Source organism: Gossypium raimondii, chromosome 10, assembly GCF_025698545.1.
Source record: "Gossypium raimondii isolate GPD5lz chromosome 10, ASM2569854v1, whole genome shotgun sequence".
Classification (NCBI taxonomy): domain Eukaryota; kingdom Viridiplantae; phylum Streptophyta; class Magnoliopsida; order Malvales; family Malvaceae; genus Gossypium; species Gossypium raimondii.
The window spans coordinates 46,561,274-46,585,688 of record NC_068574.1 but is presented as its reverse complement, the minus strand read 5'-3'; the positions used below and the strand labels follow the sequence as shown (position 1 = coordinate 46,585,688).

Below are 24,415 nucleotides of genomic sequence, written 5' to 3'. Positions count from 1 at the left end.
GTCAGTGGTTTTAGAAATTGAGATATTGTAATCTCGTTTTCGTAAACCGAACATGAAAATATATTTTTAAATATTTATGGAGATATGATATAAGTGAATTGAATTTCAGTTAAATAATTTTATCGAATTCGGGATTAACTTAAGCACAAGACTAAATTGTATAAATGATAAAAGTGATAATTGTTAAAGATTTTAATTAAAAGATAATGTAAAGGGCTTAAATAAAAATAAACTTAGAATATATATGGCGGGTTAGTTAGTTTACTCATGTTATATTTTCGCTATTGTTAAATGTAAAAAAAATAAAATGTTGGTAATGACAATATATTGCAAAGAAAGAGAAATAAAAATAAAGAACACATAGATTTTACGCGGAAACCCTTTCGAAAAAAAACCATAGGCAGAGGAGAAGAAAATTCACTATGTCAAATTCGAATAATTACAAGAGGAGTAGACTATGTCTATTTATAGGCTTGTAAAACCATAATCTAATAGGAGTGTAGAAAGATTGAAACACCTTATTCTAATCAATATCAAATAGATGGAGTTTAATAAGGTTTAAAAAACCATATTCTAAAATAAAATAAAAGAAGTGTAATTCTATAGGGATTTTACTTTTATTTTATTTTACCATTGTATTTTATTTAAATAAGGATTCGGGCACTTAATTCTAACAATCTCCACATTGACACGAATTCTCAACGAACAAGTTCTTCATCGCAAACTCTCAACAAACAAGTTCTCCACCTCTTCCATAAAACCCCTCAAGGGTTTAACTTCAACAATGAACACCAACCAAGTTGAAGCAATGCTCAAACTTGGTTATAGGAAGTGACTTAATCATCATATCTGCAGGATTTTCATGAGTACTAATTTTGCTCACAACAATATCACCACGAGCAATAATATCACGAACAAAATGATACCGAACATCAATGTGTTTTGTTCTCTCATGAAACATTTAATCTTTTGTAAGAAAGATGTCACTCTGACTGTCACAAAATACTGTATTGATTTGAAAGTCTTCATTGAGTTCACTAAAGAGTCCCTTCAACCAAATAGCTTCTTTACAAGCCTCAATAATCGCCATGAACTCAGCTTCAGTGGTAGACAAAGCGACTATAGTTTGAAAAGTGGCTTTCCAACTGATTGCACAACCTCCGATTGTAAAGACATAACCTGTAAGAAATCTTCTTCTATCAAGGTCTCCAGCAAAATCATCACTAACATACCCAATGACTCCATCTCTAATTCTTCCAAACTATAAGCAAACATCAGTAGTACCTCGTAAGTATCATAAAATCCACCGAACTGCTTTCCAATGTTCTTTACCAAGATTAGCCATGTATCTATTAACTGCACTAACTGTATATGATAAATCTGGACGTGAACAAACCATAGCATACATGAGAGATCCCACTGCATTAGAGCATGAAACATGTGACATTAACTCAATCTCATCATCTGATTGTGGAGACAAAGCTGATGAAAGTCTAAAATGGGCTGCTAAAGGAGTACTAACAGACTTAGCACTCTGCATATTAAAGTTGCAAAGAACTTTCTCAATGTACCCCTTCTGACTTAGGTACAATTTTCTTGCTTTTCTATCTCTGAGAATCTTCATACCAAGTATCTTCTTTATTGGTCCCAAATCTTTCATCTCAAATTCTTTACTTAGTTGGGCTTTAACCTTTCTTATCTCTCCTTTATCATTTGTTGCTATCAACATGTCATCAACATAAAAGGAGTAGATATACAAAAGAACCATCACTGTTTTTCTTAAAGTAAACACAACCGTCAAAGCTACTTCTTTTGAAATCATAGGAAGTCATAAAGGAATCAAACCTCTTGTACCACTGTCTTGGTGACTGTTTCAAATCGTAAAGAGACTTTTTCAGCAAGCAAACATAGTCCTCTTTTTCTGATATTGTAAAATCCTCTGATTGTTGCATGTAAATATCCTCATCAAGTTCTCCATACAAAAATACAGTTTTTACATCTAACTACTCAAGCTCCAAATCATGCATGGCCACAATACCAAGTAAAGCTCGAACCGAACTATGCTTCACAACTGGGGAGAACACATCTGTGAAGTCCAATCCTGGAATTTGACTGTAACCCTTTGCAACAACCTTGCTTTATATCTGGGTTCTTCAACTCCTAGAGTCCCTTCTTTATTTTTAAACACCCATTTACAACGAACAACCTTTTTACCTTTAAGAAGTTTCACAAGATTCAATGTTCTATTTTTGTGGAGTGATTTCATCTCCTCTTGCATAGCAAACATCCACTTTTCTAAGTCTTCATAACTAACCACCTCAGAATAATTAGATGGCTCTTGGTTTGCATCTATATCTTTAGCCACATTTAAAGCATAAGCAACTAGATCGGCATCATTATAATTCTTTGGAGGTTTAATTTATCTTTTAGTTCTGTTTTTGGTGATAGAGTATTGTGGTGAATAAGTAACTCTATTATAAATTTTTGTACTGGCTTGAGGAGTTGACTCTGTTGTAGATTTTGGATTAATTTGATACTCCACCTGCTTTTGATTTTCTTTATTGGAAGAGTTTTTAAGAGATAAGTTAGGTAGCATAGCAGTTTCATAAAAACAACAACTCTGCTAATCACAACTTTTCTATTTTTAAGACACCATAACTTATACCCTTTCACACCAGCTTTATAACCAAGAAAAACACATTTAATGGATATTGGTTCCAATTTTCCATTATCAACATGAGCATACATAGGACATCCAAAGATCTTTAAATCAGAATAGTCAATAGGATTACCAAACCATACCTCTTGTGGAGTCTTTTTCTCAATGGCAATAAATGGAGATCGGTTGATCAAAAATATGCAGTAGAGGCTGCTTCGGCCCAAAATGATTTTGGTAAGTTGACATTTGACAACATACATCAAACCTTCTTCATGATCGTTCTGTTCGTTCGTTCCACAACGTTATTTTACTGTAGAGTATGATGAACTATCAAGTGTCTCACGATCTCTTCTGACTTGTACAATTTATTAAACTCATTAGAATAGAACTCTAAGCCATTGTCTGTGCAGAGGTATTTTATTTATTTTCCCGTCTATTTTTCAATCATAGTTTTTCAAGACTTAAATGAGGAAAACGTATCAATTTTTTACTTCAAGAAGAACGCCAAACTTTTCTGGAAAAATCATCAATAAAAGTTAGCACATAATTAGCTCCACCTCTCGAAGGCACTTTGGATGGCCCCCACAAATCTAAATGAATATACTCCAACGTTCCCTTTGTGTTATGAGTTCCTCTGATGAATCGAACTCTCTTTTGCTTCCCAAAAACACAATACTCACAGAACTTCAGTTTGTAAATTCCTTACCCATCAAGAAGTCCTCTTTTGCTCAATTTTGCCATGTCATTCTCACTCATAAGCCCTAAGCGCATATGCCAAAGTTTAGTAATATCATCATCTAATAAGGAACCTTTAGAAATATTTAAAACCCCATTTTCAACTGTGTATTTGTACCCTTTTGAATCAAGAGTACTCAACAAAATTAAATTTCGCTTCAATTCTGGAACATGTCATACGTCACTAAGTGTTTTGACAACTCCATCAAACATCTTAACTTTAATTGTTCCAACACCTGTGATTTTACACGAAATATTATTTCCCATCAAAACAACACATTCAGACATTGTTTCATAAGTTGTGAACTAGTCCCGATTGGGACTCATGTGAAAGGTGCATCCCAAATCAAGGATCCACTCCTCGCTCACTTTAGAATTATTGACAGAAGCGACTAGAAGTTCACGATCGCTGTAGTCTTCTACAACATCAGCTTCACCGGAATTTTCTAGTTGTTTTCCCTTTTGATTTGCAACCTCCCTTTTAATCTTGTTATGTAGCTTATAGCACTCAGATTTAATATGCACTTTCTTCTTGCAGAAGTTACAAGTTTTACCTCTGTTTGAAGACTTCGATCTACCCTTATATTTATTGTGAGGATTTTGTTCTTGTGTCCTTCCATGATCATCATTGCCATTTCGATCTTGTCTCTCATGAACAATGAGACCCTCTCCTTGAGAGTCAAATTTAACCACAAGATGCTTCATCTTATCATACGAGGTTAAAGAATCATAAACCTCATCAACTGTGAGAGACTCACGGTTATATAAAATCGTGTCTCTAAAGGTTGAATAAGACGGGGGCAACGAACAAAGTAGAATCAACCCTAGATCTTCCTTATCATACTGAACCTCCATGGCCTCCAAGTTTGAGAGAATTTCTTTAAACACTGTTAAGTGTTCGTGCACAGATGCACCTTCCTCCAAACGATGAACATAAAGACGCTGCTTCATATGTAGCTTGCTGGTTAGAGTTTTTGACATACATATTGGTTCCCGCCTCTTCTATAATCCAGCGACAGTCTTCTCCTTCATCACATCTTGAAAAATTTCGTTAGACAAATGCAGATGTAACTGCGTTAATGCCTTTCGATCCTTGCGTTTCTTCTCTTCCTCTATTAATGTCGAAGGCATTTTATCAACCCCTAACAGGGTTTCCTCTAAGTTCATCTGTGCAAGAACTGCCTGTATCTTTATCTACCACAACGCGAACCTAGTGTTGAGATCCAACAGCGAAATTTCATACTTCAAAAACGTCATTATCGTGATTGAGATAAACAACCCAAAAGCTTTGATACCAATTTGTAAAAAAATAAAATGTTAGTAATGACAATATATCGCAAAGAAAAGAGAAATAAAAATAAAGAACACACAGATTTTACATGGAAACCCTTTCGAGAAAAAACCACGGGTAGAGGAGAAGAAAATTCACTATGTCGAATTCGAATGATTACAAGAGAGTAGACTATATTTATTTATAGGCTTGTAAAACCATATTCTAATAGGAGTGTAGTAAGATTGAAACACCTTATTCTAATGAATATCAAATAGATGGAGTTTAATAAGGTTTTAAAGCCTTATTCTAAAATAAAATAAAAGAAGTGTAGTTCTATAGGGATTTTACTTTTATTTTATTTTACCACCGTATTTTATTTAAATAAGGATTCGGTTACTTAATTCTAACATTAAAATTTGTGGATGTTGGCATTGTTGAGTAATTGAAGTTTTAGGGAGTAATTTGATAGACTTTAAGTTTAATATTGAAAAGGGACTAAATTGTAGAGTCAATTGATGATTTTATGTAATAGGGATTAAATTGGACAAATTTCAAATTTTAGGGTAGAAATGAAAATAGGAAGCTAAATTAAGCTTAGAGTGAAATCGGTATAAATATTGGAGGCTTAATTTGAAAGTTATATTAGTCTCGATTTTAGAGACTAAATTGAATAAAATGAAAAATTCACATAAATTAGCAATTGAATGTGAAAATGATTGTGTATTGATGATTTTGTGTATTTATGTTATTCGGTAGCTAACGTCAACCCAAACCTCTCAAAACAGAAAGGAAAGGATAAAATCATCAACAAATAGTTTGGAGTTTACGATTTGTGTTTCTATGATCCGAACTATTTCAATTGATGCATTTATGAACTGTATTGCATGGTAAGATTATAAGGTGAGTTAAAAATTATAAGAAGAGCTGAATTGATTCAATTTAGATTTGTTATTTGCGATGAGGACTAAAGTGAATAGTTTTGAAAATATCATATAATGATATAAATATGAAATTGAATCTATTTTGAGATGTGATATATATTATTGCATATATGTATTGAAGAATGATGGATGAAATAACGTTATGGATTTGAGACATTGACTATAAATGAAATTGAATAGAGGATACCGAAGTTAAGTCTGGAAATGTGAATCTAATATTAAAGCGATAAAATCATTTCGATTGTTATATGGAAATATGTATATGTTACAACTATGTTAGATTGATTTATTATAGTAAATCGAATTATAATATTAAATGGTGCACAATGACATAGCTATCCAATATTAGTTAGCATTAGATCCTGTTGTTAAGTCAGGCGTGCGACTTTGTTTTCCATGTGCCGATTAGGTATTTACAATTCAATCATCAACTCAGCATCCAACGACAATCTTGAACTCAATCGTGGGTGATATTTTAAAATTTGGTCATGGCATGTACCTAAGTTGTCTTTTGGGCAATTAATGTTTTAATTCAAGATTCTTGTTGCATTTTGAGGACTATGTATATGTATATGTATTTGATGACAATGGTTATGAAAGTGACATTTTGATGAATAAATTGACTTGTACATTTGCTTGTTTAAATGGTGATTAGATGATGTTCCAAGGAATAGGTACATAAAGGTGATTTGTAAATTTGTGTATGCTTAAAATGAGTTGGTAGGCTTGGTGCATATAACTTGCTTGAATGGTCATTTTGTTGTATAACTAGTTGTTAGCTGAGGTTCTATTGATGGCTTATTGGAATGATATGTATGTGATGTTTTAGTGATTTTGAATTGTCAATTGAGGTGCCAAATGTGGCATATTAGTTAGGCACTTAGATTGGTTGATATATATGATGTTTTGGCATGAAATTGATGTTTTAAAATTGGTTAAAGTATGGTATATTTGGTTGTTTGTGGCATAAGTGAAGTTGGGTTGTTAAGCTTGCATTAAAAGGTATTTTCAAGTACACTCGGGTTGAGACACGGTCGTGTGCCATACACAGGCATATGGCACATCTGTGTGGTCTGTAAAGTTTTAGGTGATTTTGGTGCACACGACTACAGTCTATTACACGTCCCGATGACACGACCATGTGACCCATTCCACACAGCTACAATCCCTTCACATGGTCAGGGGACATGGGCGTGTGATCCTTGTTTGTAAAACTTTTCTATCTTTTTTGTTTTTGATTCAATTTGATCCCTGATTGTTACCGGATCAATTTTATAAACCCAAGACTGAATGAAATGCATATTGTATTTGATTATATATATAAATAAATTGATGTTGCATTAACATTTGAATTAGGAAATGTAATTAAATGTTTTGTTTTTGCTTGTAGTACCTTATAGCTTGGGTCCGACGATCGAACTAGGTAAGGAGTATTACAAAATCAACTCAAATAACTCATCTTCAATAATTGTCTACAAAACTCAAAGATTCTTTTGATTATATGATCTTGAATCTTTCATGTTAAGCTAAAAGGAAAGAAAAATTCTTTCAATTAATTAAATTAATTAATTTTATCTTCCATACCAAACAAAACCCAAAATTTTTCATCACTTCTTTACCCAAACAATAACCATGTAAGAAAAAAGCATCTCAAAATTACACTTAAATTTTGATTCAATATGCAATTTGATATATGAACATTGGCATGGTGTAGTTATACACGTAAACTTAACTTTGATTTTGATTCATGGAAGGAATCCATTTACACCTATGTAAAATTATAGTATAAAACTAAAGTAGTTTTACACTCTTTTGTATTTTTTGTACAATTAATATTTTAACGATTTAACCATTGAATTTATCAATATAATTGTGCTTTTCATGCATGCATCTTTTTTTACATAAAACAAATAGTTAGAAATTTTTAATTTACATCAAATTTGACATGCATGACTTATATGAATGAGATATGAATTATGATGATTAGATCATTAAAATATTAATCGTACAAAAGGATACGAAATGGTGGTAAAACTACTTTAGTTTTAAATTGGTGTAAGTGGATTCTCTCCTTGATTTATTATACATATTTAAATTTAAAAAGCAGATCAATTTATTTTTATATTAGATAAATATATATAATTATTTATATATGTAATATATAAATATAAAATAATGTTATATCGATAATTATTTTGGTAATTATGATATTTATAAAAAATTTTAAAAAATGATATATTTATTGTTAATAAGATTTATTAATCTAAGTTTTGATTTTCTTATCGTTAATAACATAATTTAACTTAAAATTTGTGGGATAAACATAAATTAGTATGGATTTTAGGATTTAAAACATGTGCAAAAACTAAAAAAAATCAGAAATCTTCTTGCGTGAGGAATTTGTAGGAGGAATTTTATTCATATTAAGGTTTTCAAAATTCTAAAAATAAATTTACTTGTTTAGGTAAATATTTTGGAGAATTTCAAAAGTTTTGAGTAATTTTAAGAGGGAATTTTAATAGGTCAAATTCATTTTCAAATTCCATCTAAATAGGTGATTTTCAAAATTTCTCCTAATTTTATTTGATTTAACCGACATGGTCTCGCTATAAAAAAAACTTAAATTGCAAAGATTATTTTTATTTAATTATGGTATATATTTTTAACTTTTATTTTATTAAAATTGTTTACAAATATAAAAAATTCCATATTGGATATTTTTATATTATTTATTTTTAATATAATTTGTTAGTTCGATAGAACAAATCGAAAACCCCAAGAGGGGTTGAATTGGCCTTTTAAGAAACGGTGGAAGTAAAGAGAGAAAATTAAAACTATTGACAAAAGGATTTACAGTAATTCGGCCCCAATTGCCTACTACACTACCTTAACTTTCCTCCACTAATGATTTTCTCAAATTCACTAATTTGTTCAACCTTTGAGGACAATGTTTAACCTTACAACTCTTTAAGATTTCTACCCCAAACCTTAAGTTACAAACCCTCTCAAAGAGATACAAATAAGCAAACAAAGAAACAATCCTTACAAGATTAAATTGTTTGCAAAATGAAGCTCAAATACAATAGAATACACTTGAGCACAAGAATGGAAATAAAGCTCACAAGTGTATGAAAGAAGAATATGAAAGTATTAAGCTCTAAGGTTGTTTTATTGATGATATTTGCTTGAAAGTGTTTTTCTTCTTGTTGTAGATCTTTGGAAGATAGTATTTATACCCCTTAATAGGTTTCTAACTTGAGGTTGCTGGTGTCATGAATATGTCCGTTGAGGAAGTAAAACCAGAGCATTTATTTCACCTGCAACTGCAAGTATCAATACCAACTAAAAGGATATCGATTTTTTTTGTAATAAATGCTAATTTAGTGACCGCTGGGATTTATTAATCGATACCAACAAATATTTTATCGGTACTTTTGGAAAGAGGTATCGATACTGGATCGATACTTTGTAGGGTTTGTAAGAAACAAAATGTTATTTTAGTATCGTTTTTAAGAAAGGTATCGATTATTTTTAGAAAATATGGATACCTCAAAAATGGTATCAATAATTTTTAGGATTTCTTAAAGCAGAATGCAAGTTTGGTCTTGATTTTTCTAAGGGTATTAATAATTCCAAAATTATCGATACTTGGCCAAAAGGTATCGATACTTTTTGACCTGGAGTAATTCTGACTTTATTGAAAATTATTTTGATGTGTTGACTTGATTGAAATCATTTTCGATTTTAAAATTGTTTCAAAATTTTCTAAGAGTTTGATGTAAGTATTCAAAATTTTATCTCTTAGACTTCAAATTTAAAAATCATTTTGTCAATTTTAACTTATATTCAAGAACACTTCAATTTGTTATATCAAAATCTTTTATTAAATAAAGCTTTGTTTAACATAATTATTCTTGTTTTACAATTATTTTAATTTTAAAATTCCATTAACCTAATTTTTCTAAATCAATTATTTATCCAAACTAAGCAATCGCAAATCTTTATTATCGATGTAGGCTACAATTGCATATTTTGATAATAAAATATATATTTATAATTACAATTTACAATTTATAAATTAAAACAAAATAATAATTTAGATTATAAACATTATTTTTATTATTTTTAAAAATTATTCTCGATTTAAGTTTGGGTCACTTTGGGTTATTTTTTCAAAATATTTTGAGTTTAAATAATTTTCGATTCAGGTTATTTCAAGTTTGAGTTAATTTTAGATTAAGTCAATTTTGAGTTCGGACCAATTTAAACAGTTGATTTTTATAGTCATATTAAGCTGGATTTTCAAGTTGAAGTCAAAATTGAGAGATGAGTGAATATGAAAATTTTGTGTGTTAAATTTACAATTAACACCAATATTAACAAACCTCTCCAATACAATAATTTTCTCTTCATACATAATCGAATATGAAAATCCAAATTTTGGAGTATTTGAGATTTTCTTAAAGCTTTAGAAAATAAATAAATAATTTTGGCCTTTTGTGTTGAAAGAGACAAATGGTCACACATCTCCATTTTGTATACAAAGAGAAAATCACTATTAATTAGTACTATAAAACAGTCAAACACATTGACCTAATTCCAGAGTATGAACTCCATTTTGTGGTTGGAATCAAAATTTAATAGAAGAAGAGAAATTAAAATAGTAAAATATCAATTAAATATTGGGTACTACAATAAATTTCAAAAGACAGAAACTTTACGAGTTTTTTTTTTAACAAAAACATAAATTAAATCAGCCGATGCATTTAATAAGGAAAAATACAGAGAACCTAAACTACAAAAATTCATTATTTTTACAAATTCGGCCCATCCATGTTTAAGTTCACAAATTCATTATAGGGTAAACTATAAAATAATCATTAAAATATCATTTTTGTTCTATTTTAGTCACTAAACCTTTTGAAATCAAATATTTTTATTTGAAGTTAACAGGTTTCAAACATGCAGGGTTTCCCAGTATCCCCATCCCAATTGCGAAAAGTTCAATGACTAAATCGGTAAAATTAATAGTTCAGTGACCAAATTAGAAGGAAGACAATAGTTTAGTGACTATTTTTATAGTTTAAGATAAAAAAGAACTCTTCACTTCAACTTTGCTCACTCCTCGAAAAATAGAAACTCCAAAAAAGCTTGTCTCTCATTTGTTGTACTATTTGGAGGACGTGTACAGTGAATGATTGAGGAAAACTAGTAATGAGTACTCTTATGGAATTCATTTTATATTTAATATGAAAATCAAGGTAGAGAGTTATGGATTGGAAATTTCGGTAAAAGGACCAAGTTGGGAAATTTAAAAGGTAGGAGGATTAAAAGTGCAAATTGCCTGAGCAATGAATGGGTGATTTAATAATAATTGTTTTGGTATGAATAAGACTTTTTAAGTACATTGGTATGAAGAAAATCAATATCGAACTAAATTGAAAAGTGAAATGGATAGGGACTAAATTGAAATATTTTATTTTTTCAAGAAAGAGTATAAGTGCAATTTTTCACAATTGGAGTGTAAGTGTAAGTATAAGTATGATTTATGAAGTTTAAATGTGCTAAGTGCCAAACTATGGTGAAAAGGAAAGATAGTGAAACAAAACGGTATTCTATAGCTCCTTACGTGTTAATATCAATTATTAGCAATAGAAATTAATATTTATAGATAGATATTATCTTTCTTTTCTCATTTCAAATAAATTGAAATGATTGAAGTTTTTCTATTTGGAATCGATTTAGGTTTAATTCCTATTACTTTGGCTGGATTATTCGTAACCGTATATTTACAATACAGACGTGGTGATCAATTGGACCTTTGATTAATTAACAGACCTTTTTTGATTGACCCTTTAATTCTTTAATTTTAATTTAATTTATTTAATAATTTTAATTAATTTTAATTTAATAATTTAATTCAAGGAGGTCAAATTCAAATTGTTTGTTCAATTTTCTTTTTTTTTTGCAATTTTTCCATAAAAGGACATTTTGAGCATTTCATATGAAATTTAGGTTAGAATTATTATTTGAAGAGATATTATAGTTTGGATATAAGAATGTTTTATCTTTATACTTAAATTTAAGCCCTTGATTGAGTTGATGTCACGAATCAACCGAGCACCAACTCAATTGAGAAATTACTAAAATACTATTTTACATACAAAGTAAATTATATTATTATGAGGGTGTTTTTTTTGTCTATTTACATTTTAATATAAAATCAATAAAAACTCAGTCAACTTTTGATTCATTAAAATCATGGTGTTTTAGGTTAGACTCCCATCAAGTGCAATTTGTTTGATTTTACACAACATCAAATGACAAAAGTACCATTATAGTAATATTTGTTATTTACACAAAATTAATGGGTTTTAATAATTTCACAAGACCTGATTGAATGGTGACACTAACTCACCAATTTTTTAAAATTTGAACTTCTTATTTTGTTTTTTCACATCCTAAACCCTATATTTAATCAAACTTATACAATTTTCACAACACAATTATACAAATTAGGGTAAACCCTAAACTATTTGGCCATGGGTGAATTCTATAAATTTTCTTAGAAGGGTCGAAATTCAATTATAATCTTAGCGTATTAAATTATATTACATAATCAAACTTGTAAATTTACTTCATATACAATTTTCATAACATAGCTATAAAAATTGAGTAAATCCTAAACTATTTAGCAATGGGAAAATTCCATAACTTTTTTAAGGGTCGAATTCAATTATAATCTTGACATGTTTAATGACATTACATAATCAAACTTGTAAATGAACTTCTTATACAATTTCCACAATGTAGTTATACAAATAAGGGTAAACTCTAAACTATTTGGCAATGGGAAAATTCCATAAGCTTTCTTGGAAGGGTTGAAATTCAATTATGATCTTGACTTATTAAAAACATTACATAATCAAACTTGTAAATGAACTTCCTATACAACTTCCACCACATAGCTATACAAATTAGGGTAAACCCTAACTATTTGGCAATGAGCAAATTTCATAATTTTTCTTGGAAGGGTTGAAATTCAGTAATCTTGAAATATTAAATAACATTACATAATTAAACTTGTAAATGATCTTCCTATACAATTTTTGGAACATCCCTCACCCGTCCTGACGTATGGTACAGATGTGAGGCACTATCGGAGCATTTACGTGACAAACATCTTTGATTTGCTTAAGTAATTAAACTTTAAGACAATTTTTATAAAATCATAAAAATTAGATTAATTTAATTGTGAAATTAAAAAGAAACATTTTAAAACATTTCCTGACTCGAGTCGTGCCCACGAAAGAAGCCATGAACTCTTGGATCAGTTTCGGAGTGTAAAACACACCTTTATAGGTGCAGGGCAATAGGTATCAACACCTATAGCCTTAGGTATTGGTACCTAGCCTGATTATTGTAAATTTTAGCATTTTTTCCAACTAAGTATCACACCCTATGGTAGAAGTATCGGTACCTCTACTCCTAAAGAAAAAAAATTCCCTTAATTTCCCCTGTTTTATAGAACTCAAAAGTCAAGTTTAAAACATCAAAAGGCATACCCTAAACACCTTCAAACTTGGTGAACACAAAACAAGTTCAAAGCATCTAAAAATTGCACTTAGTTTCTTTACAAGTCCATACAAACTTTAGTTAATAAAAAACACAAGCACCATATAATGAAAGTTTGATTACCATCAAAACCTTGCTCAATGGAAGGATAATGTCATGGATGCTAACATGAAATAAACATCAAACACATCTAGATAATTGATTGCCGCCAAATGTGCGAACGTTATAAAATTAAAGTAACGGTATCCGCAAGTATAAAGGTCAAATTGTAATATAGTTTTGTACAACGGGCTACCGGAAGTACTCTGAAAATCGTACCTAAGGGAGGACGAATTAACTCTAAAATTATCTTCTACAATAATAGGTCTAAACAGTACTCACCAAAAACCATATTACGATAAAAAAAAAGAGAATTAATATTATGAAATAAACTAAAATTACTAGAACGAAATTAATCAAAAAAGGAATCTCGATTAACAAGCAGAAGATTAACTTGCTTCAGTGTTTGTAATTAACTTTAGAACTTAGGTTTTAGTGAATTAGTTAATAACTAACCAATTATTACTTCTCGACCTCTAACTGATTAATTAATCGATAAATACTCACTTATCTCTCGACCTCACTTTCTAAATTGAGATAAATTATGATTTACTTGGCAAACTTATCTCTTGACCTCGTTTTACCTAAATGACTTCCTAGGATCATCAATCCTAGGGTTTAGGCACACATAATTTATACCAACTAATTCTTATGGGAAACCCTCATTCATCTGTTAATTACTCCCAAATCCGCTCGTCAATCTTCCTAAAGGGCTTAGCCACTCATGGATCTAGATGTCATTTTCCTAACAATTGATTCAATTATGCAAAACCAAAAATTAAAATAAAGCGATAGGGAAATAGAAATCGATTTTTTTAGTAAATGGGATACGTTTGAATCTGTGAAATCCTTTAACAACTATAGAGATATCAATGTCAACAAGCAAGAAGTGAAAGAAAAATATCAAAATACCTATTAACCAAGTCTTGGACTCAAATCAAATCCAAAATAGAACAAGGAATAAAAACTATTTTTAAAGAAAAATAAAAACCCAATTAAAATTCTAATTAAAAACTAAGTCTAAAACCTAATTTCTACCCTAAAAGTTTTCTTTTCAGCTTAGCATCACTTAACTATTTATAGGTGGAGTTAACTGCCCACTTAGGTCAATTGCAAGACCTTAATTAGGTTAAATATGTATTGTGCGAATGAAATCACCCTTAATTAATTTTTGCCCTCCGTCAAACCTGTGTCACGATACAGGCTTATGTGTGTCACGACACACAACTTCAAGTATTAAATCTGGAGCTCGTTCGACTATGTTGCGACCTCGGAATCTTGTGTTATAACTTGTTGTCATTCTGATGCTTTTGGGCCTAAAAATAGGTGTCTTGCACACTCAATTAAATCGTTAAAACTACCTTGAAGCTTGTATTAGCCCAAATGGTCAACTAACTCAAAATTAAGCGTAAAAATGCTTATTTTGCAATAAATTGAATTTAAGCTATAAAAACCAAAAATGCAATAATTAAACACGAAATGACTAAAAAAAAGCTCGTTAAGTGCCGAAAAGTACCTAAACTACCACTACAATTTGTGGCAGGTCAATAATACATGATCGTCTAAAGCTTATAATATGACATTTTCATGATAGAAACTTAAATTACCAAAAAACAAGAATTTAGCACACTTAAGCACTTTGACACCCTAAATACATGCCAAAAGACACCATGGTTTTAAGGCACACAAGCATCAAATTAATAATTTGAATACAACACTAGATAGCCATATAATTCTCAATATACTTATTAAAAAGTCATGAATGCCTAGCTTTTATCACTTAGACTTTTATGTCCAAAATTGACATAACTCTTAATCCTCCTATTCGAAATTAAATCCGACTTAAGAATTATTCATCTAGTAACCTCAAGTTATCCAAAAACATATTCAAACCTCAAAGTTCTCTCCATTATCACACTAAGCTTCCTTAAGTTCAATCATGGCCATTAGCACAATCTTTAACAAAACTTGATTCTAACATCATTTGTAGCTTGCTTTCTTCATTGTAAGTTTATTTCTTCTAGAGATTAAATCTAAAAAATTATAAATATTCAAATTTAAGCTTTCCATCATATCCTTCAAGTTTTCACTCATACATACCCCTAACCATCTAAACATGTGTCTTTCCAATTCAACATTTAAATGGTTAGATTCATGCTTTAGTATCTACTAAAGCTTTAAGCAAACAAAAATTCTCAAGAACCTTAAGAAATGAAGTCATGACTATGGAGAAGAACCAAACAAAATTATTTTCTTTCTTTATTCTTCAAACGTTGGAAAATGATGAGAATGACTAATTGATATCTCATTTTCTCACTCACTACACATATATACATAATTAACTAATTTATTTATTTATAATGAAAATATCTAATGGTTGAGATTGATTTATGCTAAATTTAGTACAAATGGCTTAGACCATTGTTCTCCACTAACATAATAAATGGCATGGTTTAATTATTAATTAAGTCATTTGATTTATTATTCTTCTAATCCTCCAAATCTTGCTAGACTATATTTTAGTCCTTATGCAACAATTACTAATTTCTCGATTTAATCACTTAATAATCCTCACTTTATTTCTGTATTTGTCTCATAACCTCTTGATTGAATAATAATAAATCTATAAATGGTTCGGTTTGAGAAATTCTAGCCCAAAACTGGATTCTCCGATAACGATGAAGAGTGAGTCATTACAATTCTCTTTTGTCGAATCAACCCATAAATTATTGTACTATTAGCACACAATTTATTTTCAATGTCATTCCCACCAATGACATATTTAATTAATAAATAATTCACATTTAGCCAACACTTATACTTGAAATTTTATTTACTTGATCACCACTACAATACGAATTATGACGTTAGAAAATTTGTGATGTTACAATTTTCACATCGTAGCTATAAAATTAGGGTAAATTCTAAATTATTTGGTCATGAACGAATTCCATAACTTTTCTATGATGGATCAAAATTCAATCATAATCATTTTTGATAGTCAAATGCAAATTTATCGTAAGCCTATAACTTTACTACTTTAATTTTTTGTTGGCTTTGGTGGGTTGTTATTGTTACTAATTTAATGGGAAAAAAAAAGTTTATGAGCTTGCCATTGAGATACCGCGTAAATAACATGTATAGAGAAATTGAGTAATGCAATTTGTAAACATTGTGTAATGAGAGTACCTATGTAGTCAAATTGATGGAAAGTGTGCATAACTTGAAAATGGTATTGAAGATTTTAATGACTTATGTGAATGAACAAAAAGGGCTAATAAGTAATAATCACATTGAATGAGTAAAGTGAATCATTAAAGAGAACCAAACTTGCATGTCTTGAGTCTTAGTAAATAATAAATAATTGAATGGGTTTAAATCCTCATTAACAAGTAGCGTAATTGAAATTAAGGTTCATGGTAAAGTAGAAATCCTTGTGTACTTACTAAGGTTATTGAGGTTACATATTAGTTGTTTAAACGCGTAGGTTGATTTCTAGTAGAATGAAATGCTCGTTTTATTACATTGATGGATCACATCACCTCATAAGGGGGAATTTTATTTAAATTCTGTACTTGAGGAATTTCATATGTTGTGTACATAAGTATATGAGTGAGTATATGTATATTTGAAAGGTTTTAAAGTGTCTTAAACTTTTTAAAGAAATTGGTATTTGAATATATGATGTTCTAAATGATATTTGAGAGTGTTTTTTATGCTTAAAAATGTTTGGTTATGTTTGGAATTGATTCAAGGATGTTTGAAGATGTTTTAAAATGTTTCCGAATCAGTTTTGAGATCTCTTAAATCTAGGTATCGATACCTAGCCTTCAGATGTCAGTACATGCAAGTCAGTGGCTAAAGTGCTACAATATCAGGACAACGTATCGATATATTAAGGAGATGTATCAATACATTTACCCCAACACCTGCAAAACTTGAGTTTTTATGCCCCAAAATGACCCCCCAATGACATCTAAACGTTCTCATTTCGTAATGAGACTTTCAAAAGGGTCTAAAATGACTCATAAGACTTTGAAAATGATTGTATAGAGATTTGAAGTATAAAAGGGATTTTTCATTGCGCAAGACCTCTATTCTTTTCTTTAAAAAATTGTATTTTAAGTCTTTTAAGCAATTGAAAACTTGTTTTATGTTTTTACCTTGTCCCAACACCCCCAAAAAGTAAATTGACATCATTTGGGAGTATATTTAAAGTTTTAGAAAATGTTGAAGATGGTTAATTTGATTTTCTTAAAATGACTAAAGAATGATTCTGATGAAAATAAATTTTTGTTCAATTGTGGAGTGTGTCAATGTGACATCACTTATCCGTGTAGATTATTGGACTAAGTAATGGGTGTTATACTGGCATCCTGGTAGAGTAACCCCATAATATAGGGTTCAAACTCCATTGATAAGGTAACTTCCTTCTCCCCATTGTTTTTTTATATGAATGTTTTCCAAAGTTCTTCTACGTATATGGCAAATTAGAAGACACCTCCAATAAATGTTGGGCAACCAATAGGCCTCATGATAATATTTATTGTAGCCTGTGAATAAGAGCCATTCCTAAAGCAGGCCTCCATCCACTAAATATAAAACCCTTCGGCCTATCCTTATTGAAGATGGATTTGTTAATAGCAAATCCCTATTTTATATTGAGGAAAATATCTATGAGGCTTACCTAAGTGTTTGAAACTTTACTGGCAAGCAAAGGGGATCAAAGATTCATTTACATCTTGTTTTAGAACCCTACAGCTTTTTGATCTCTTTGGCACTAACAAATTAAGTGACTCCACAAAAGGAAAAATGTTTGAAAGCTTTGAAAGCCATAGCTTTTTGGCTTACTTCCTAATTGCCAGGAACAAATCCCACCAGGAAATTCTATGGGAAACTAACAACCATCACAACAAGCTCATATTTTTTTACTAATGATGTTGCTCTCATCCTAGTTATTGATGGGGAAATATAATCCCATCACAAATGCTCAAATGTTAAATTTCTTATTGTCATGCCTAATGTCTTTCTTGTTGCTCGTTTATCTTAATGTCTTTCCGAGCTCATATCTTAGTGCTTTTCTTGTTGGATATTCCCAATATAGTTTGGTGTAATCTTTCAATTGGGCTAGTCTATCTTTTCCTTTTAAAATTTTAGTTGCATTTTATCTTCATGTTCAACATTGTATAATAGTAAGCTTATTATATGTTGTTATTTAGTTTACCATTTTTATTTACTTTTTAGGTAGGGAGATATAGCTAATTTCAATAGAAAGTTAGATTTGTAACACCCTTCGCTAGACTCGATTGTAGAGTTTGAGCTACGAAATGCTATATTCATTGTTAGAGCAACAATAGTCAATCAGGAAGCATATAATCATTTGCACAAGTAATCAAGAGTTAATCACATTCAAAATAGTGTTAAACATTAAACTCTGAGTCTTAATCAAGCTTATGAAAGCTCTTTTATCAACTCAAGTACAAAATAGGACCAAATTATAAAGTTTTAAAAATTTAGGGTCGATGTCTAGACGTTGTCTATTCCATATTGTGACGTCACCAAAACAGTATGTCACGTCATGACGTCAGGCCACTCGACGTCGTGTCGTCACTTACTGTTGGCTGTCGTTGTGATGGGGAAAGATGCCTGTCAAGATGAAGACCTTATTTTTTGGTGAAAAAAATGAACCATTTGGTATCTATTTCATAACTTTCAACCAAATCTTACAACATATACACCTAATGCCAATTTCAGTTGGTTTAAAACATACATAAAACTATGCTAAATAGTTCAAGCATCCATATTCAAGTCTATCGAAAAAATTCACTACTTATACATAATTTATTTCTAAACAATTTAATGTCAACTACCACATAATAACCAAGATATTCCATACCAAACTTTACCTATGCCAACCACCTTGAAACATGCAATTTCAAAAACTTTCAAAAACTACCAATTTCTTTAAGAAATCATCAATGGAAAAAATTTTAACAGTTCTACAAATGGTACGTGGGCTAGCTAAATGGCATTTCGAGGTTGTCGTCTGTTAGATTTTTCTGAAAGGTAACTATTTCGGTTTCATATCATATAGAAATTTATATAGAATCTTTTAAAAAAGACTTCTTCATCATAAAAAAGACTTACTGTCTTTGGGATCTGATGCTACACTATTGCTTAATAACTTAGGGGATCGACTCTATTACATACGTCGATTCTTAATTTTTATTTCATATCATGACATAAATAAGCAGCTCTTATTTATTGTATCGGCTCAAAACCTCGCTAATTGATCTTTACGGAGCTTCCTCTATCAATTAGATCTTTATCCATAGAATAAAGTATCTTGGCATATATATTTCTTCATATTTCGACTTCTATGAAGTTTCTTTTTTGTTATAGTTGATAAAAATCATTTTTTGGACGATGCAATATGCAGATAGCCTATTTTTTTTCTCCCATGACCTCAAAAACATAAAAATTACAAAAAAATGACTTAATTGAGCTTACCAAATAAGGACCAAACCGTTGAAAGCTTTCAAGGGTTTTCTTTGTTTTAACTCACAACAAGTTGAAGAAGATGAAGGAAAAAAAATCCTTTTACCTGATTTGTCTTATATGCTTTAATTAAACTTTTAATTACTTAATTAACTTAATTTAACCTTAAATAATTAAACTTAATCACCATTAATCAATTGGAAACTTTCATCATTCCCACTAACACATTAGAAAATGGTTTATTAGCTGTTTTAGTCCTTTGGCTAATTAAAAACCTATAGCGATAAGACTTTTATAATTTAGTCCTTGCCCTAATTAAGCAATTAATAGACAAAATTGAAGGACTAAACTTTAATAAACTTTTATACCAACTCCGTAAATATTAATATTTACGGATCCGGTTTACGAAAATAAAATTTTGGAACTGTCTCTTTTGACATCACTAAAAATCAGACTGTTACAAGCAAATACTATTTGTTTGTTTTAAGTGTTTCAACAGATTGAATGAAGCTTTTGTTTAAAATTACAAAAGATGGCTCATACAAATAAAACTCTAAACCTCAACAAATATTTTAACTGTGTCATTGCTTTTCTTTTAAACCCTAAGACAATAGAAAAGCACATCAGGATTAAAACATAAGCATAACCAAAATGTTCTGATAAATAATAGTCATCTGGCATGTGTAACATATAAAACATCCTTCCATAATTCTTTTTTTCCTTCAATTTTCCCAAACTCTTTCAAATCAGAAGCAACAACATATATCTAGAAATATCACAAGTCTTTAGAAAAATTCAAACCAATGATAAAATCAGCAAGAAAAGCATAAAACAAAGCAGTAGGGTATCTCTATTTCTTCACAAGGTGATATAAACAACATTCTTCACTCTCAGATTCCAATGCACCACTCTCACAATTGAATGCCTTAGACATGCTTTTCTTAATCCTTATAACAAGAGGAGCACAATCCTGCCATGCTTCTCACGAAAAATATGACATAAAAATTCTCTATCTTCTTCTATTGGTTTTCTTTAATATATATTGAGGGGATGATGGGTTTATATTGAAAAATAACAAGCAAAAAGGAAGAAAATGATGGAAGTTCTAGGGTTTATCATTGCAACACTGGACAAAGCGTTAAGAGAGAAAACTAAGTTGGCTGTGAGTTGGAATGGATTTACAAGAGACAGAAAAAAAAATCTTTAGATGAGGAAAATAGATATTTGGAATCTCCAAACCTAATTCTAGAAATTGTGCACAAAATTTCTACACATATTTTTCCTTTTTGTTTATAATATTTTTATATAATAATTCCAACCAACTTTCCTAGGGAAATGAAACAAATGAAATCATTTTAAAAACATCATTTACCATTTATACCAATTGCCGAATGCTGCATTTATACCATTTTAAAAACACATATTAATGTTATATTAACTACGTGTTTTTTTCTTTCGACCAGAAAAAAAAAAAAAACACTCAAGTGTTCTTTCCAGCTTCATCATCACCATTGGCATCATCCCATGACCAACAGAATACCTTCTCTAAATCATCCCACGATAATTCCCACTGATGATCATCACACCACTGGAAATCACCAATGAAATCAACAGATGAGTTGCACATCTGCCATTCATCACCATGATGATCGGTAATCTCAGTAGTATTGGATGATGAGCTCCCAATGCCATAGCTTTCTCTTTCTCTCGCATCATTTTGAGTATCTTTTATAACCCCATTGATACTGTCGGCTACCCCCCCATGGTTCCCAATTGGATCCGCGCCTTGACTTCGCTGTAGGATACAACTGAGACGCTTTATTTCATTGTCGAGCCACTCGTATGGTCCCAGCAGCACTTCATTTTCAATCCCATCACCGGAGCTTTCTTCCCCAGAATTAGTACTTAATGCTATTCCACCATTGCTCCCACTCTCATCATAATTGCCTTGGGGCTGCCCAGATGCATTGCTGTGCGTGCAAGAGCCATGCATTTCCAGGGTTTCCCCATGGCTGCTTTCTTGGGCATTTGGGGTAACTGTTTTAGAAATACCCAAAGACATCAAAGCTAGCTTTTGTCTTTTCATGGCGGATCGACTGGTACGCCCGCATCTTCTCTTCCGTTGATGGTCTTCCGCTCTTTTGATTGCATCCAGATCAGTTGGTTTTGTCTCTTTGATTGTCTTGCTGAAACTGTAAATTTTCCGGCTTAAATGAGAGTTCCAGTAATTCTTAATCTCGTTGTCAGTTCGTCCTGGCAATTGTGCTGCAATCAAAGACCACCTAGAACAGACCAAACACTGTTAAACATAAATAATTGTGCGGAGGGTAAAAAATGCTATGAATTAACTACCCAACAACCTTAGGAATTGACATTTTATTTTAACGAATCCTACTATATGCTACGAATTTACTATCCCCTTCTCTCAAGTCTTCTTTTAGCGAGATTAATATTTTAGTTATTTATCATTTCACTTATGTTTGAAAAAATAATACTCTTCGGGTAAACTGTGTTTCTGTCTTGGTCTCTTTTTAAAATGACATATTAATACATTTAGTCCCCAATACTCACATTTCATCTTAATTCTAAATAATTCAATAAATCTAGTCCTTCACATCAATTTGATTCTCAATCACATCTTCATCGTATAAACAAATAAAAAATTAATTGGAAAATGTTTTTATTTTCTTAGAAGGAAAATATTCAAAAGGGCGCAAGCCATGACTATAAAATCCCAAGAACTTTGTTGTTTCTGAGTTTAGACATTTATTTATTTATTAAAGCTTATCTATCAGTTTTTACTCTACGGTTCTACTTTAAAAAGTGAACTTCTTTAGGGAAGTTGGGTACTTGAGCATTGTTGACTCAAAGATTTTGCTAGAAAACCACTACCTTTTCTTTGGAAAAATTTTAAGAGTAAAATTCTAGTTTTTGTTTGTGCAATTTTTAAGGTTGAATTGATGGTTTTTGTTGGTTACTTATCTTCCTCTTCATGTTATTATATGGTTTTTTTTTTCTTGCTTGAGAGGATTTTTGGAATACTTGTAGTGTGTATCATAAAGAAATTAATATTTTGTAAATTAATTCAAAATTTTTGAAGTTTCACTAATGGCTACTCACCTTAAATTGTCTAAATTCCATCAGCATTATTAATAAGAGTGGATTACAATCTCACCCTCTCTTTTTGAATCTTGATTTATGATGAAGATGCGTTGAATTTATAAATGTGAAGGGATAGATAAATTGAATTATTTAGAATTAAAATTATATTGATAGAAGGTGTAAGATGAAAGAGAATATGTATTATTAGACCAAAAGAAATGGATTAATCAGTAGTAATTGATGGAATTTGAAACCAAGGTGATATTTGTACCTATTTCCCAAAGCACTATGAAACTTAACAATGGTTTCTTCCTCATCAGCAGTGATGTTCCCTCTCTTCAAATCAGCCCTCAAATAATTTATCCATCTCAACCTGCAACTCTTCCCACACCTCAACAACCCTTTCCAACAACAACATAGAAAAGATAAGGTTAAAAGCTATATATATCTAAAACACCATTATGCAATCATCATTTAATCAAACCTGCATTCTTGGGCAAAGATCTCCAGGATCCTTCACCATTTGCTTTAATGTAGTTTGCTAATATTTCATCTTCCTCGGCCGTCCATCTCCCTTTCTTCAACCCTACTTTCTCACAACATGGAGATCTTCCCATCTCTCTCTTTGCCCACCAGCTTCCACTTTCACTACCCCCTCAAAGGCTTTTAAACTCAAAACATCAAAGAGAAAAAGAAGTGAAGGGGAGGGGAGGAGAGGAGAGGGGGTGCATTAACTTGCGACGTAGATGCCCATACAACTAGAGTTTGAATGTAAAGAGAGAGTTTAAATAAAGGGATGGAAAGGGAAATATGACGACGACGATGATGTAGACCCAGGAACAGTTTTTTGGCAAAACATAAAAGAAACCCCAAATCTTTGCTTAAACAGGTAGATTATTACAAATTCGTAAATTTATTGACTGATGAGTTATGAACGTTGCAAAATTTAGGGAACTTGATGGTACGTACAATACCAGAAAGTGACAAAAAAAAAAAAAGGAAAAAGGAAATGAAGTTGACTGATGAAAAAGCTTGAATGGTACAGGGAGTTCCACGAATCTATTCTCTCTCTTTTGTTTTCTTCTTCATAATGTGAAAGCCTCGTTTACTGAAACTCACGGTCTCAGGTTAATGAAAGCACCGAAAAGAAGGACAATTTAAAAACTTAATTAAGCAGTTGGTAAAGGATGAGTAGAGTAGCAGCAAACGTAGTGTTTTTGGTAGAAGAATGACGTGCAACTATTGTTTCATTAAATCATGTTTCAAGCCCGAGGCTTGGTGGCTGCCTTGTCCTTAATTAGCCGAGCAAAAATTTCAGTATTTGGAGACTTGGAGTTGTCTGCCGGCACCGGGGGGTGATTAAATATTGCTGTCAAATTCAGATGATAACTACGTATAAATAGGGTCCTTTGGTTTACCAAGAGGTTGAGTTTAAGTGTCTACAGAATTGGAGTGTAATCAAGTTTTGGACTGCTTGGCTCGCCCTCTTCATCTTGTTTATTGGGTATTATTGAAGACATTAAAATGTGTTGT

General features: G+C 31.0%; 1 protein-coding gene across 1 annotated transcript; it reads right to left on the bottom strand.

Moving 5' to 3' along the window:
- Positions 1–20,489: 20,489 nt before the first annotated feature.
- LOC105778410 (transcription factor MYB111) lies at positions 20,490–23,678 on the bottom strand. Its single transcript, XM_012602099.2, has 3 exons — positions 23,367–23,678; positions 23,154–23,283; positions 20,490–22,062 (listed from the first exon to the last, which is right to left on the bottom strand). Exons 1-3 carry the CDS (start codon positions 23,497–23,499, stop codon positions 21,261–21,263), a joined length of 1,065 nt encoding a protein of 354 aa, XP_012457553.1. The 5' UTR covers positions 23,500–23,678; the 3' UTR covers positions 20,490–21,260.
- Between the last annotated feature and the right edge of the window lie 737 nt (positions 23,679–24,415).